At 36.2% G+C, this 17,428-nt stretch overlaps 1 protein-coding gene across 2 annotated transcripts in view; it reads right to left on the bottom strand.

Moving 5' to 3' along the window:
• The window catches only part of Ubr3 (Ubr3 ubiquitin ligase), a 161,869-nt gene that overhangs the window by 120,853 nt on the left and 23,588 nt on the right, over positions 1-17,428 (bottom strand). For both annotated transcript variants that reach the window (XM_083120461.1, XM_083120462.1), the window contains exons 5-8: positions 12,528-12,657; positions 8,324-8,457; positions 3,642-3,870; positions 1,396-1,575 (exon numbers count right to left, since the gene is read on the bottom strand). In XM_083120461.1, the coding sequence (XP_082976587.1) occupies positions 1,396-1,575; positions 3,642-3,870; positions 8,324-8,457; positions 12,528-12,657 (673 nt within the window). The remainder of the gene's footprint in view (positions 1-1,395; positions 1,576-3,641; positions 3,871-8,323; positions 8,458-12,527; positions 12,658-17,428) is intronic.

The raw sequence follows: 17,428 nt of genomic DNA, 5'->3' as shown, positions 1-17,428 counted from the left end.
ATACTCTACTTAAAAAAAATATATATATATTTTTTCCTGATAACTCAATATGTTGAGTTGCTTGAGTGCAAGTTTTTAACAATAAGCAAATAAGAAATAACTTCCATCATTCCAAGAGTAATTCAAATAACTGACCTTTATGACTCATCCATGGTGTAAATCTAGGTAGGACCCAGAGAAAAATTATGATTTCCAGATTTCTTTTTAATGATAACACCATTAAGCCTGGTTTCCATGATAACCAAAAACTCAATATGCTCACCAAGGCAGAATTTATTTTATTTTAAAACAAACTAAACGTTACGTTTCAGCCTTCTAGCAAGGTCTTCTTCAAACTCTGTACCAAATACAAATAAAAAAAGGTACAAAACGACACACACACACACTTGTATTTAATTTTAGTATTGCTTCATACATTAGTAGTTCCATGTAACTATTCCCTAAATATCTCCAATGCATGACATTATGTGCTGCATTACCACAGGCCTCATATTCAGTATTATTGGTAAAAAAGTAAGAGGGGTAAGACTTTTAAGGCAAAAAGTAAGAAAAGCAGGACTTGTTACATACAATTTTAGTCTTTTTTTCAGACTTTTTTTTTTCACTGGTAGTCAGTTTTTCAAATGTAAAAATTGTCAATACAAGGTGAGAAAGTTTATTCACTACATGTTTACAAAAATTTGAATTCTTACGATGTTTTGCTTAATATTGCATGCATTGTCGTAAGACAGCATTTGGCTTAGATGCCAGTATTGCCCACCAACCCAATCATGGACACAACCATCCACCTTCATAATGTTTCTGTCTGCATTTGGTTACTTACCATTGCTTTTGTGCCTCTAGATTTATCAAAACATAGAACAAATGGTGATTAGGTGAAATAGATGATAAAACCAAGGCAATGAAACATTTATGGTTGTCTGTAACTTGAACCCACAGTTTCTGTGGGTCAAGCACCTCAAGCACTCACCCACCAAGCCAAATATTCAATCTGAAAGAGGAAATCTTTAAAAAGTGCTCCCCTGTGGTTTGCACCATGCCATGAAGCCGTATAAGGGGTGTGGGGTTAGGGCCCCACACTTTCTTGATCTCGGCCGAGCTGCGGGCGATGTGATCAGCACCATGCCTGTGGCCACCTTTACCCCCACCCCCCCAGAGTTTCCACCAGGTACCCACTTTATATGATGCTGGGTGAGTGCCGGAGCCACTTGAACAGGTTGAAAAAGTCCCGATTCTCCCCCACCAGGGATCAAACCCAGGTCTCTCGCATGGTAGTCAGATGCCCTAACAACTGAGCTACAGTGGCTTATCTGTATGTCTAAAATAATAACTGAAAAGTAGAATGAACGTGATCCTTGTATTAGTTATGCACAGATAATAAAAATGTTGACATACCTTGAAACATAGACAGGAAAGCAAACCACATCACTAGCAGATTGTCATCACCCATAAATTTAAGAGCTACTGGTTTGTGGGAGAGTACATTATTTAAATCAGAAACTAATGGCCAATAGCAGTGTTCCTTCATGACATGCCGTCCACAATCAACAACATAATGAAAATTTTTGTCCGGATCTGAAAAAAAAATTAGAAAATTAAATAAATGTAACCTTTGAAAAACAAATCAACGAAAAGCAGCAAGTTCCATATGCAGGCATACACAGAACTTACAATTTTATTTTATTAATTTATATGTAAAAAGATGGCAGAGGCAATAATGATACCATGTATCAGTACCAATGTCAGAAAATATAATTTCAAAATGATTCAATGATACCAGTCAACACTTTTCCCACACATTCTGCAAAATAACAACAATTTCGAGTATCCTAAGGCCCAGTGCACATATTCAGGATTATGACAAAATGAATTTGCTACAAACCTGCACTTGCATATAGCTTATGGAATAAGATTTCCCTGCTTGTGTACAAAGGTCCATATGGGACTATGTAAATGCCGGTTTACAGTAAAATTTCACAAGTGGAGTAAATATTATGAAAATTATGGAAAATTTGCCATATTTGGCACTGCTATTTATGGAAAAGGTGAATTTACTAATTAAATGACATCTAGTTTAATGTTCTGGTTATCTTATACTTGCAGTATTGAATGTTTTCACGTAAAACACTTGTAAATTGATATGGAATAGGTCCAACAGAATACTTACATAAATTGGCAATCATTAGTATTGCGGGTTTAGACACATGCAGGCTACATTTTTTAAACTCAAATTGAACAAAAAATGATGTCCAGCTTATAATCAAGATAACTGAAGGTTATACATGTTTTAAGGAATAAAAAGGGTTGTAGCAAATTAACCTTTAGATGCTGGGAGCTTCTCCATACGTAAAGTTACTTGCACTGGGAGTTTTCCAAATGTGTGCTTTTCTATGATATGTCTACTCGTCTTGAGATCGTTTGCTGCGGGACGGCGTAGGTTCGAATCCGGCTCTCGTCGGAATTTATTCGGCCTACATATAGGGCCGGTGGCAACCCACCATCGTGAGGAAATTGGGAAGCTTCGAATGAGTAAGCGTAATCCGGTCCCGGAAACCTACTATAATGGCTGAGTATACGTTGGGCTGACCCCCCCCCCCCCCCCCGACTATTCCAATACTGGTTGCAGATCTCCACGCTTAGAGGTGACGCAGGAAAGCGTGGGAGGGAGACCAGGAGTCTGTAGGTAAACCAAGGCCCTTCAGGGCTGTTGCGCAAAGGATTATTATACATAATGTAATGTATGCGACATCATGACCAAGAAACCAACTGCAAAACTGCATCCAAGTAAATGCATTACTGTAGATAGGTAAGTTATACACAGGCCAATAAAAGGTTTTACACCTATGGTTTGCATTAAGAGACTTACACTGTCACATTTGTATTGCTACTACACAGTTTATTGGGACTGGAACACTTTTGGAAAGTGTCCGAACTTTAAAATGTAACAATGTATATCTTATCTAGACAGACATTTGCTAAGTTGCAATTCTTTGCAAGATAATACTTTTGAATTATATGAATCAAGATTATCACACAGTATTTTGAGTTTCTGTTCCTATCCACATATTTGCAGTACTGCCAATAATGAATTCACAACTACCAAACTAAGTTGGAATTTCACACTACATGTCATCAACATATTAAAAAAAAATTGGCAAAACCACAACTTGTACTTTGTGCTGTTGCAATATTTATTACTCTGCAGCTACAGTGACACAAGGATCTTGTATCCTAGATGGAACACACAGGAAAGGAGATCATAACTGACACAGTTTAATTCCAGCAACTTCTGCATGCTGGGTAGTTTTTTCTCCAACAACACTGGAACTTTTTTTCCGTTTGAAGTTGACTGCAATGAAACAGGGCCACTTGGTACTTTGAATCGGCAATGGCAGTTGCAGTAACCAAAGTATAAGTAGTAACTAATTCAAACATCTTCTAGCTACTACTTGAACTAAATTACTTAAATAGTTATGTTCTCCTGGAATACTACATCAAAAATTGTGTTCATATGCTTGTAACAACTGTAAACTACAAGAGAAATAATTCTACAAGAAAAACTAAATAACCACCATATGCTAAGAAGTAGGAAATCAAATTGAGCAAATTGAAAATTTGATGAAAACAAAGTAGCATCTTACCATGTAGTGTGTTTTGGATCAGGATCTTGCTCATCATATATTTCAAACTGATCACCATAACATGTAGAAGATTTAGTTTGTCTGCCATCCTAAATGCCAAGCTCTCGTTAGAAAATAACTGTACACTAACATGGACAACGCGATTTGACAACGTATCTGGATCTGAGGAACGTTCCAGCATCATAGATATTCTGCTGTAGTGCAGAACAAAGGCCTGAGTCAATGCTTCCTGAAAAGGGACATAAAGTATTAGCATTTTCTCTTAAAAAATAAATACTGTACATAAAAATATTTGAGTGGTCTTTTTGAGAAGAGAAGAGTTGTTATATAAAAAGTATTTACAGTGGAAACCCTATTTTATGATCCTGGATTATACATTCAACCTTGATGATTCCAACATAGCACAATGTTATAAAATTTTCCTCTATTATACACTTTCCCACATTTTAAGTTTTTTCAGCATGGTCCCCTGAAAAATGTAAAATTGAGGTTCCACTGTGTGTGTGTATATATAAGGGAAGGAATAGATTAATCAAAACTCAACCTGTATCAACATCGGTGTATTGGTAAATTACACAATACTTGAGTGCAAAATTGTGCCCTCTCTTTTAAATGATTATACGCAGTAGTATAATTTTTGTATCCTATTTTTGGAAAGCACATGCCTAAATGTAGTAATCCTCTTTTTAAGACCGAAACTAATTCACTTACATGTGTTCTTACTTCAATAAACAAAGTGAAGTAACCATTTAGATCCTAGATGCAACATTTTTGTAATTTTCTACCAGATTGGTAGAATATCAGTTATTGATACTGGTAAATTTTATGAGTTTCATATACATCTCTCTCTCTCTCCCTCTCTCTCTCTCTCTCACACACACACACACAAAAGATAGAGATATTAGGGATGAACCAATATGAAAATGAAGCCAACTCTAATACAAGTGCCAATATAAAATAAACTGATAACCAATATTCGACCAAACTTGAAACATTTCTTGAGGAACTTGAAGCAATTCATTAACATTCCTAATAATTTCATGAATGCAACCAAGTTAGTGCAATGAGTTTAGCTTTGAACAAGGAACTGTGTATTTACTCATTTAGTTTACAAATTAAGGCATGTATAATTGTGTTTGTAAACATAAAAAGGATAATTATGGATATTACAGTGGAATCTCGGGTTTTATGTTTTTCAGGGGACCAAGTTGAAAGAAGTTAACCTGCGGGTGAGCGCCATGCTCACTTTAAATTTTAGTGAAGTGTCATTTTAACAGTATTTAAAATATTGGCCTCTGGTGCTCTCTAGCAGACTTTTAGAGTTTCACGAACGACCTGATCACATTTATATGAAATGACGTCAACGGCATTATTATTTATTTATTTATTGCAATTTCCAGTACAGAAGAAGCCATTTTAAACTGGAAAGACACAACAGTAAAAACAGCACCCTAGTGTTAAAAAGAACACACGAAACAAGATAAAATAAACAAAATATAAACATAAATATAATATAATAAACATAAACAAGTCAAGACAGAACCAAGGTAAACAGATTAATTTCACAATGCATTACTTATGTACAATTTTTTCTAAGTTTGTGATAAAAGACGAATATGAACTGAAAATATCTACTTGGTTTGAGATGATATTGGATTGGTTCGGTAGGCTATGGAATAATTAACGTTGTATGAGTGATAGTCTGGGAGTTGCAGTGTGGAATCTCCTTGCTCCGTGTTTTATGTCTGAGCACTCTGAGGGAAAGTTCGTGGAGTGGGATGCTACATCTGAGGTTTCCATTTATAATCTTGTGTAGTAATTTCATATCTGCAACGTATCTACATGATTCTGAAGTATTTATGTTTAAGTTTACAAGCATATCTTTCTTAGGTAGGTGTCTCAGGGCCAGCACTCCATATCGAACGATGGAGAGGAAAAGTCTGAGAACACGCTCGATCTTGGAGATATGAGAAGGGGCAGCCATGTTCCAGATGGGTGAACAGTATTCTAGAATGGGGGACACAAAAGTTTTGAAGTAAATGGAAAGTGCTTTAGGGTTCTGGATTTCGGTGAATCGTAAAAAATCATCGCACGAAAATGTTCACAAGTTAATTCCATTTTATTGTTGTCGCGCAATCTCCAAGGCAACATAAACAACACAAATGAAGCTATTGACAAAACATTTGAAGTACGTTATGGTCAATAATGCCAGATGATTCCGTGCAAACGTCAAATCGTGCCTAACTTCAATCAGTGTTGCCAAGGCTCAAAATATAAATAGTGACCCTCGTAACCACCCTTTATTCTGGCAAGTGTACTCTATTAATTTCATTTCTTGCAGCTATTCATAAATGCACGTGATTCATATATACTCCCTGTACCTGAGACTGGTGTAATCAGAACATAGGCTTTGAATGCCAGATAACCTACGGCAACTGTTCTAGGTGACTACCATGACATCTTGACACATAGATATGATGCAATACTTTGCAAAATATTTGTTTTACATGTGGAATGCCAGTAAGACTTAAAAAGACGATGTGAATTTGGAAATTTTCTGTCAAATGAAGGAACAGACATAATTTTAAAATGAATGGAAAAGTAGTTTTAAGATACGATTGCAACATAACTTTCATTTAAATTAAGGCAACTTTGGTAACGTATTGAAGACATTTCTCATTTTCTAACATCAGATTACTTGCAAGATTTCATGCTGAATACTCCTCAGTATGTGTATTATACACAACAGTGAATGCCTTATCCAAACTGTAAGATAACTGACAAATGTATAGAGTCTGCACTTTGGTGTAAAGCAATGCTTAGTATACTGCCTCAGAATCATATATAAGCAAGAAAAGCATTTGAATATGGCTCACTTAATGTCATTTTTCGGCCACTATTGGCTAATCATTATGTGGATGAAATTGATGAATGGACACTCGCAAAGAAGCACCCCACACCCAGGCCAGAACTCAAACTTGGGACCATCGATGGTGAGAGCTGACATAATCAATCATTCAAGTTTTTAAATTCCACAAAATTTCAGGAGAGATACACACAAATGCTTATAACTATAATTGTGCAAAGAGTTACTTAAAAGGTGCAGTCAAATGAAAATGGGTCACCACTGTTACAATCAAAAACGTCTCATGGAAAATCTCATTATGTACACCTTTACTTACGCCTTTATTCTTCGCCATATATCCTTCTGTTACATATCCATTGACATTGATTGATTAATTTGGTGTTTTAAGTCCACTTTGTGCACAGTAAGGTTAATAGGGACTGGACCTACAGTTCATAGTGAGATCCGATCCACTATGTGCCTCCACCACGCATCGAACTTGGGACCCATTGATTACATGGCAACGACGCTACCACTGGGCCATCGGGGAGGCCTTATATATATCCACTGACAACTGCCCCCCGTTGCCTTTTGCCTCATCACAGAGAAATGCACTTATCAGGACTTCACTCTACGAGCACACTATTTAGCATAGCGCTAAAACACACCGCCGCAGTTTATCACGCAGAGGTCCCTACACATACAGCACTCACTCTCTCTGCATCTTTATGCATCCATCTGGCTCAGTAAAAAAAACTGCCTCAATCCATCGGGCCTCGGGCCTTGTATCGGAATATCTGAGTGTCTCCAACTGTCAAGAGCATCTGAGTGCCCATAACAAGTCGGAACCTGGTATAAATACCACCAACAAACTGGCCTGCCCCCAATCACCGGGGTGAAGGCCCTATTGTTACCTTTCAAATGGATAAGCCATTGAGGGAAAACAAACCGTTGGCTTACCCGGCTCCCGGACAAAAAGCAACCTAGGCAAGAGCATTTACAAATATCCAAACTTTTACATAAACTGCATATTTCAATTTTCGAGTTTTGTGCGTATACACCACACTTGGAACTCAAGGCTTGCAAAAGTTTGTAAGGCTGCTGTTTACAAACCATACTGGCATCTCTGGGGGAATAAACAAAGCATAGCGACAACTCGCACATACACACTTGTTTATTTATTGTGCAGAAAGTGAGGCTAGTGATACGTGTATTCATCTAACATCAGAATGGAGACTAGTAAAGAGCAGAGAGGTTGAGGGTGCTGGAAGAAGAGATATTCATTGTTGCATGTCTGTTGTGTATGGTGAATACTAGATGTCACGCTCACACATGCTGGAGTGGCGTAAGAGATTCTGAGACGGACGCATGTGATACTTCTCCATGATGATGTCCGGCCACACACTTCTAATCTGGCTAGAGAAAACCATAAGGGATTTGGTTGGGAAACACTTCAACATCCTCCCTACAGCCCAAATCTTTCCCCTTGCAGTTTTCGCATCTTTGGCTACCAGAAGACAAGACATTTGTGGACAAGATTTCAGTTGGACGAGGATGAACGTAACTGGATAATGATGTCGATCCATCAGCAGCCGAAAAGCTTCTACAAGAATATAATTGAACATCTTACCTCCCAGTGAGATAAATGTGTTAACAGTTATGGAGATTTTGAGGTAATACATTTTCACTGAAACTTTTTGGTTGGCTGACACGTTTTCATTTGACTGCCCCTTATACTTGTTGAGCCTGTGTCAATGTGTTTGCAACTTACTGAAATTATAATTCTACATGTTAGATATAGAACACCATAACTTAGGTGAATTAATTTTACACTTACTTTATAATCAGGATCTGGTAACATGTTCAACAATAAGCACACAACCTTTTGAGGAAATTCAAATTTTACTGTCCAGAACACAAGTTCTTCAAGAAATGATCTATGGACCAATTGTTCTTGCAAGGATGGACAGTCTGAAACATAAAAGAAATGATATAGTTTTATAAAAGCACAAGAACAAAATATCAATAAATTAGCATTTTGTATGATTGATTGGTACTGTGATTCACTAGTTTAAATATTAAATGCAAAGTAACATAATGCAATGCAAATTTTTGTTTGACAAAATTATTAAATTGACACTGTTGAAGACTAACTTATAATTATAAATGATTCAAAAATCTTTGAAGTATGCAAAACTACTAAGTGCCTCGTAACTCAATCAGATTTGAAAGTATGAACAGAAAATTTCTGAAACATCACCATTTGTAATTCATTGAATAATGTGCTGTTTATGTTCATAAATGATGAACAAAGACATATTCAATAAATATGTAAAAAATTGTAAAAAGGTGCCTTATTTTAATTACTATAGACATCACTTATAAAGAGTTTTGGTACCTATGCAAGATCCACCCGTATCACTTGTGGCACTATGGATCTTGCATAAAGAAAAAATAAAAAAAAGGGAAAAAAATGAATTTTTTTCTTCTTTTTACTTTACGCAAGATCCTTAGTGCCACAAGTGATAAAAGGGTAAGTTTCATTTTCTTTCATAGGTAAATTCACAGGTATGTGATCATTTTGCTTCAAGGCTTGTGTGCCTTCAGGTATGACTGAAAGCAACTTTAGTCTTCATCCATCACCCTTCTTTTCAATGTAGTTTGTATTTCTTTATGTTTGTATTACATTCATTTTTCAGGTTACATACAACTTACTCACTTGATAAACAATAAATAAAATAAAATATTTATTTTTACTTACATTCAGTGAGTATATGTTGAGTAATTGACAACGTTTCAGGGACCACTGTCCCCTTCCTCAGGTTGGTTTATCGGCTTCACGGTTGCCCACGAAGCTTCGTCAATAGCAATGGAAAGGATTAGGTTTACTTGGATAGGATAAAATATTGGGATTCCATTACAACTGACCTGTTCTATTTGAAAAAAAACACTATATAAAATTTCCCCCTATTAAAATCTATTAAAACCCCACTGTTACACTTATTAAAAGAGAATCCCTCCGACCATTTGCCTCTCACATGTTAACAGTCAATGCCTTCCTTGCGAATGCACGAGGTCATGAGCGAGTTAGATCTCCCCTCCTCTCTTATTTTCCTCAGCATTAAGTCATTCAAAAGTGAAATCGCATAAGACTGTAGCTTCGCGCTCTATGTCTGGGGTAACCTTGAATCAGATTTCCTCATATTCCCGCTTTTCCCATTTTTTCAGCATTACTATCGAGAGTTCGGCAATGTTGCCATCTTCCCTATTAAGTTTATTTTCTCTAATCCTACATATAAATGATGCCTCATATACATTTCTTCTAAGTAGTTTACCTTCCTCTCTAAGGACTTCCCGATCCTCAATTTCATGCTCTTCTTCCAATATGTGCTCAGATAACCCAGTTCTGGGATTCCTTTCCCTGATATCCTTACCGTGTTCTTTCCAACGTATACCCATACTTCTGCCAGTTTGTCCAACATATTCTTTTTTTGCATTGGCATTTAATCTTATATGTCACTTTCTTCCCTTCTTCGTTTTCCTCCTTCTTTTTTATAGCTCGTGAAGTATTTCTCCAAGCTCCTGGGTGCTTTCATCCCACATTTAATGCCAAATTCTTTCAATTTTCTTTTTATCTTCTCAGACACTCCCCTGAAGTAGGGAATAGCCACATACTTATATTTCATTATCCCTTCATTTTTGTTACTAACATTACTATTTTCCTTACTTTCTTCTTTATAACATATCCTTCTTGCTTTGTGTAAATTCATCCTCATTTCCTCATTTTTATACCAATTCCTTCTACCTACGTTCAATCTATTTCCCTTTTCAAACTCTCTTTACTGTTACATAATCTAATAGCACGTATGAAGAAGTTTAGGAAGACATATATTTAATCCTAATGGCATGGGTGGATTCCTTACTGGTGTACATTTTTCCTGCTGAAGGCTTATGGAAAATGCCTGTTCCTATTTCTGTACCTATTTTGCGAATCTCTAAGTCTAGGAAGCTAATTTTATTATGCTTCATATTTTCCCTAATGAATTTAATTCTTGCTTCTTGATTCCCTAGATTTTTATATAGACTGACCAAACTTCCTTCTTTCCCGATAACCAAAATGTCATCCACATATCTCCCGTAAAATTTAACCTTACTCTCTAATGTGCTCAATGCTGCGTTCTCAATGAAGTGAATAAAAATGCTTGATATTATCCCTGATATGGGGTTCTCCATGGCTAGTCCTTCTGTTTGCATATTTTTTTTTTCGTTACAATAGAAATAATTATACCCCGCAACTAATCGGACGTATTCCCAAGCAGTTATCACATCAATTCCATTACCCATAATCCACCTATGTAAACAATCGGCGGCTTTTTCCCTTGGCACAACAGTGGGGTACAGATTAACTATGTCAAAGTTTGCAATTTCATCTTCATTATCAATCTCAATATTCTCGATTTCCCTTCTTACTTCCACTGCATTCAGAACACTACAAGTCGTGTTTTTCTTTACTTTTTTAATTCTCCTAACAAGAATTTTTGCTAAGCCATATCCAGGGTGTGAGTCGGTATGATTGGCCTTAGTGGAACCCCTTTCTTGTGCATTTTGGGTATTCCAAATGCCACTGGGATAGTCCCCTTTTTGCATTTCTCAATTAGTATCTTTTCTCAATCCTACTTAATGTTATGCTAATTTTAATTTCCTTTTTTGTATCCCTTCTTATTTTGTTGATAGGGTCTTTATGTACCTCCTTATAGTCAGTATTTAAAAAACATTCCTCTAATTTACTCTTATACTCTTCCATATGCAATACAACCATTTTGTTCTCCTTATCGGATCGGATTATAAATACGTCATTTCCCTTACCCATTTTCTAACGTTATTCAACCTCTTTATAAATCTCTTATTCTTCTCTCCCTCCTTCCTATTGAACCCCTTTTTATTTCTTTTGAATGACGTAATGCTAAGGGGAATAAGAGAGGGGGAGATCTAACTCGCTCGCGACCTCATGCATTCGCAAGGATGGGATTGACTTAACATGTGAGCGGCAAATGGCAGGAGGGATTCTCTTTTAATAAGTGTAACAGTGGGGTTTTAATAGATTTTAATAGGGGGAAATTTTATATAGTGTTTTATAAAATAGAACAGGTCAGTTGTAATGGAATCCCAATATTTTATCCTATCCATGTAAACCCAATCCTTGCCATTGCTATTAACGAAGCTTCGTGGGCAACCGTGAAGCCAAGATAAACAGAAAGGGACAGTGGTCCCGGAAACATTGTCAACTACTCAACATATACTCACTGAATGTAAGTAATTACATAGCTCCTCAATATGATTGAAAAACAGATGCCACATTTGAATTCAGAACACTACAATTGACAAAGATCAAGCATTCTAGTTAAAAAAAAAAAAAGGTTTCAAACTGCATACCAGTGTCACCACTATTTCAGAGAACTTAACAAGGTTGTAATGAAAAGTGAAATTCCAACAGATACATCTGTAAGTGAAAGGAACTGCTTGTTTTGCATAATTATCATGTTCATTTGTGGTGCAGCGACTATACTTGTTTCACAAGAGTAAAATATCTGTGCAAGACAAAATTTATTTCAATAAACACTTGTAGACATTTATTATCACAATGGGGACAACTGCTTTAAGTTCCCTTTATTATCCTAAATGGAAAATGTTTGAATTTTATATGCTTAGAACATGTATAGAGTTACATTAAATGTCAAGTAGCACATACGTTTTAAAATAAAAATATTAAATCTCATTCACGATAAAGAAGGCCCACAAAATACAATTAACTAGAGATCCACCTCCATATGTAGTAGGCATGTCTATTTCATTTTTTCTTATTTTATGTTGCTTTACTGGCACCTTCGCTAATCTTGGTGAGAATAAATGGTGATTAGATGAAGTTGATGAAGGGACACTCACAAAAGAACACCATGTTCAAGCTGAGATTCAATCCTGAAACTTAAGGCGAGGCTGTAAGTAGAACTGATTCTTGGCCAATTTATTACTAATTTACATACCTCTATATTCATCTGGAGGCTCTGGGTTTGGCAACGATTTCACAGCCTCTTCATATATCATTTTACTTTGCTGCATGTATGCTGCATACCCAGGTTCTTCCAGAAAGCACTCTGTTAAATTTCGATAAATCTACAAGAAAAACGAAATTAGATTCAGCTTTCTCATATTCTAAAAAGGAAAAAATTACACAGAAATCTTGAAATGGAGGATGGGTGAAGATAGTGTTTGTGAAATTGCTCTGCTTTAGAAACTGTTCATGCACTAGAATTCAGAAACCAGAAAAAATATACTACCACAACACTAAGCAGATTCTCAGGATAAAACGCACAATATAAAATATCAAAAAGGTACGGTAAAAAGGTATTGAGTTGAAGACAATTAAAACTGAAACAACAGTCAAACAAGAATAAAACAATACAGTATCAATTATACCCTTCAATGACAAATACCATACGCATGTGTGTATAATGCGCACCCTGGTTTTTGATGGGGAAAAGTGACAAAAAATTATGTCTTACATAAGGCACAGTACAATCCAGGTTCAAGAAATGGCTTTCTTATTTTCAGCAACCCACACCACCTCCCCATCTCCCTCCACTGTGTTTAGCATCCCAAAGCTTTCACTCTCTAACTACCTTGTTTATTCTGTAATAGTAGAAAGCGAGATCAAAATTACCTTATGGATTTGCGGTGCTCAAGAAGTTATTTTCTATTATTTGTTGCCCAAACAATACCACTGATAAGCATCCCATGTGATGGGAGGTGCATGCTCGAATTCCGCCAGAACGTGACTGCTTTTCTTGGTGTCGCAGAACATTACATTGCAAAGTGAAAAATCGTTGGAAATGGTATTTAAACTTTTATACATGGTTTTACTCAATCCTTTTTTACTTTTTACAAAATAAACTTCAAAAAATATATACTTTTTCCGTGATTAACGTAACATTCATATGAAGCACATTCAGAACCCTCAAACTAGCAGTTAGCAGGACAAGATTTCTTTTATGAAGACATTTACACACTCCACATCATATTATTTGGCCAGTACCACATTTTAATTATTATTTTCTTTTGCCTTATCTTTTCTTTCATCCAAAGTACAATAAAAATCAGAAAATCTTTCATTTTGTGATGAGCTTTTTCAACCTCATTGCACATTAATGGAACCATCTGGAATGGTATACTGTTGCCATATTTAGAAACTGCAGAATTTAAGCTTTACAACGATATATAACATGATAGGGTTCTATAAACATGAAAAATCAATGCAATTGTCACAAAATCATGGAATGACCTTGTACGGTTTCATGTTGGCCATACGAATTATTCCGTACATAATACGCACCACAGTTTTTGGGGGCAAAAATTTTGGAAAAAAGTGTGCATTACACATGAGTAAATACGGTATACTCCACATTATCCATCTTGTACTATCCTCATTATATTTATAAAAATAAATGCATGTGTGCTAATAGCAATAAATATTACCAAAAAAAAATAAGAATTGATGAATTATAATACCGTATTTACTCATGTATAATGCACACTTTTTCCAAAATTTTTGCCCCCAAAAACTGTGGTGCATATTATACACAGAATAATTCAGACAGCAAACATGAAACCGTGCAGGGTCATTACATGATTTTGGGACACTTGCATTGATTTTTCATGTTTACGGAACCCTATCATGTTATATCTCGTTGTAAAGATTGAATGCTGCAGTTTCTGAATATGGAAACAGCATTCCATACAAGATAACGACACTAATGTGAAATGCGGTTGAAATAAGTTCATCAAAAAATGAAGAAACGTTCTGATTTTTATGGTACTTTGGATGAAGAAAACATAAGGAAAAACATAATAAAAATTAAAATGTATTACTCGTCAAATAATATGACATACATGGAGTGTGTAAATTCCTTAATGGAAGAAATCTTGTGCTGCTAACTGCTATTTGGAAGGTCGTGAATGTGCCTCGTATAAATATGTGCCTCATATAAATGTTACATTAGTCAAGGAAAGAGAAAGTATATATTTTGAAAAAGAAGGAATGAGCAATTGAATAGGTATGACGTCATATTTTGAAAAAGAAGGAATGAGCAATTGAATAGGTATGACGTCATTCGCACTTGATAAGCATAGCAACAGATTTACAACCTACAACTAAGAAAGCCATTTCTTGAAACTGGATTGTACTGCGCATTATATACGAGATATAATTTTTTGTCACTTTTACCCATCCAAAACCAGAGTGTGCACTATACACACGTAAATACGGTAGTTGACACTAACAATAAAATTGGAAATAAGTTACTAGAGAAGATAGAGAATTGCGCATGAAAAACTCAATAGTATTTGCATTTGTATTTTAGTTATTTTGTGTTACATTTCTGCAAATTTTGGCTAATTGTGATAATAAGATGAAACTGATGAAGGGACACTCACAAAGAACACCAATGCCCAGGCCAGGACTCAAACTCAGAAACTTGCATAGAAAGATCAAAAGTCAACCATTTAACACACCTGGCAAGCAGGAAAAAAATCAACAGTGTGGCAAAGGATATCCACATTTGGTTTGCTCGTTTGGCATAATTTAAGATGCAATTAATCGTAAAGTTTTCACTTTAGGGAGATAAACAATACAAAGTATTAAGTACCAAAAACAATCTAAATAATGTAACATTAAATGCAATTACTGTGGAAAGAAAAGTACAGTGAAAATTACGAAATCCTTGAACTCTGTCCACCCCCTAACTGATTGCATTAGAAAATTAACAACATGCAAAAGCTCCATCTACTTTGAGCACTTCATAATTAAACTGGGAACATCCATCTGGGTTCCCACATGAACTCTCAATGTATTTTTCCCTGAGATTTCGACGAGTATTTCAGAATTCTCAATTCTTTTCCAGAGTACTTAATACACAGTACATTACTATTTTGAATTGATTATGCAATGGCCTCCTCCATTTCCCCATCATAGCCATAACAGTCTCGCCTATTCTTCTTCTTATTATTATTATTATTATTAGAGATGGTTTTGGCCAATGTAAGCATACCAGTATATCGTTTATTTTACAATCTGATATACAGTATATCCATACAGTCATGGTGCGGTTTCAGACTGTGACAATATCTAAACAAATCAAAAAAAGGATGATTATTACACTGCATTCAAAAGTAATTGAAATATTTCAGAAGCCTAGCGAAGCAAAGACTTACGATGCGCGTGCAGGTAATTACGTGACGGTGAAGCAAATCATGCCATTCCGTCTGTCAAGATGTGGACGGTGCAGAGGAAAGTTCAATGCGTCCTTTGGCTTGCGAAATTTGAATCCATGATGCATGTTCGTCGTGAATATCGCTGTGCGTACATTGAAGAGACACCACATGAATATAGCATTCGCCGGTGGGATTGCCGGCTTAAGGAAAGTGGCAGTTTATTAGATGCAAAACGTTCCAGGAGGCAATCGATTAGTGAAGAGTCTGTTGAAGCTGTATGTGAAAGCTACCTAAGGAGCCCCAAGAAATTGGTATGTGTCTGTGCTCGAAATCTAGGTCTGAAGAAGAAACCGTTCAAAAGTTTTTAAGAAATGTCTCCGTTTTACGGGTTACAAACTGCACTTGTTACATGCAATCCACCCAACCGATAAACCCAAACAATTTGATTTTGCTGTGCAGAAGCTTGGTGAAATAGACAATGATGAACTGTTCTTGCAGAAGATTGTGTTTAGTGATGAGGCAAGATTCCATGTGTGTGCATGTTCATCGACATCACATCAGAATATGGGTTAATGAACAACCTCATGCCTACATGGAGCATGAATGTAACAGTCCTAAGGTGAATGTGTGGTGTGCCCTCACATAAAGTTATAGGCCCATTTTTCTTTGCGGAGCCTACAGTGATATCAAACATTTTTCTTTGAGGAGCCTACAGTGACATCAAACATTTTTCTTTGCGGAGCCTACAGTGACATCAAACAACTACCTTGACATGTTGGAATCGTGTGTAGTGCCACAAATTCAAGATGAAGGTGAAGATGTCATCTTTCAACAAGATGGTGCTTCACACTATGGCAAAATTGTTCGTGAGTTTCAGGATAAGACATTTCCACAGCGTGGATAGGAAGGGGTGGATGAAAGACATGGCCACCATGAATGCCGGACCTCACGCCTTTAGAATTTTATTTCTGGGACTACGTCTAACAATGTGTGTATCGTAATCGTGTCAACGACATTCATCATTTGAAAGAGTGAATCAGAGAAGCTGTCCAGTCTGTTACACCTCAGTCTGTTACACCTGATGTTCTGAGTCGTGTGTGGCAAGAATTGGAATATCAATTAGATGTGTGTAAAGCAACAAACGGAAGCCACATCGAACTGCACTAAACATGTAAGGAAACTCTTTGAGATACTCTTCAATACAGTGTAATAATCATCCTTTGTTTTTGTTTCGTTTAGATATTGTAGGACTCTGAAATGCCACCATGACTTTACGGACATACTGTATATATAAATAGCCTGCAATTTAGGGCAATATAATGCCACTTTAAATTATTTTTATTTAGCAGAACATATAATTCATATGTCATTGTTTTGAAAAGTAAATATAAATGAGCAGTTTGTTTTTTAAAGGTAAAATAAGCACACCAGACAAAAAATTAGACAATTCCAGGAGAACACGGAATGGTTATCTCACACCCCCACAGTGGCAGTTGTGGCTCCTGACAAGCGTGTGTTTCCAGTGTGCAGGATGGGTCGGAAGAAAGATGTTAGTGAGTGGCATTGCATTTGGGCATTCAAAAGGACACAAGTGTTCAGGAAGTGGCGGAATTCACTGGTGTTTCACACAGTACAGTGAAACGTGTTTATAGGCAGTGGAAGCAAATACAGTCCACAG

Source organism: Lepisma saccharinum, chromosome 4 (genome assembly GCF_977018435.1).
Source record: "Lepisma saccharinum chromosome 4, izLepSacc3.1, whole genome shotgun sequence".
NCBI classification, from domain to species: Eukaryota; Metazoa; Arthropoda; class Insecta; order Zygentoma; family Lepismatidae; genus Lepisma; species Lepisma saccharinum.
This window is presented reverse-complemented; position numbering and strand designations above follow the sequence as displayed.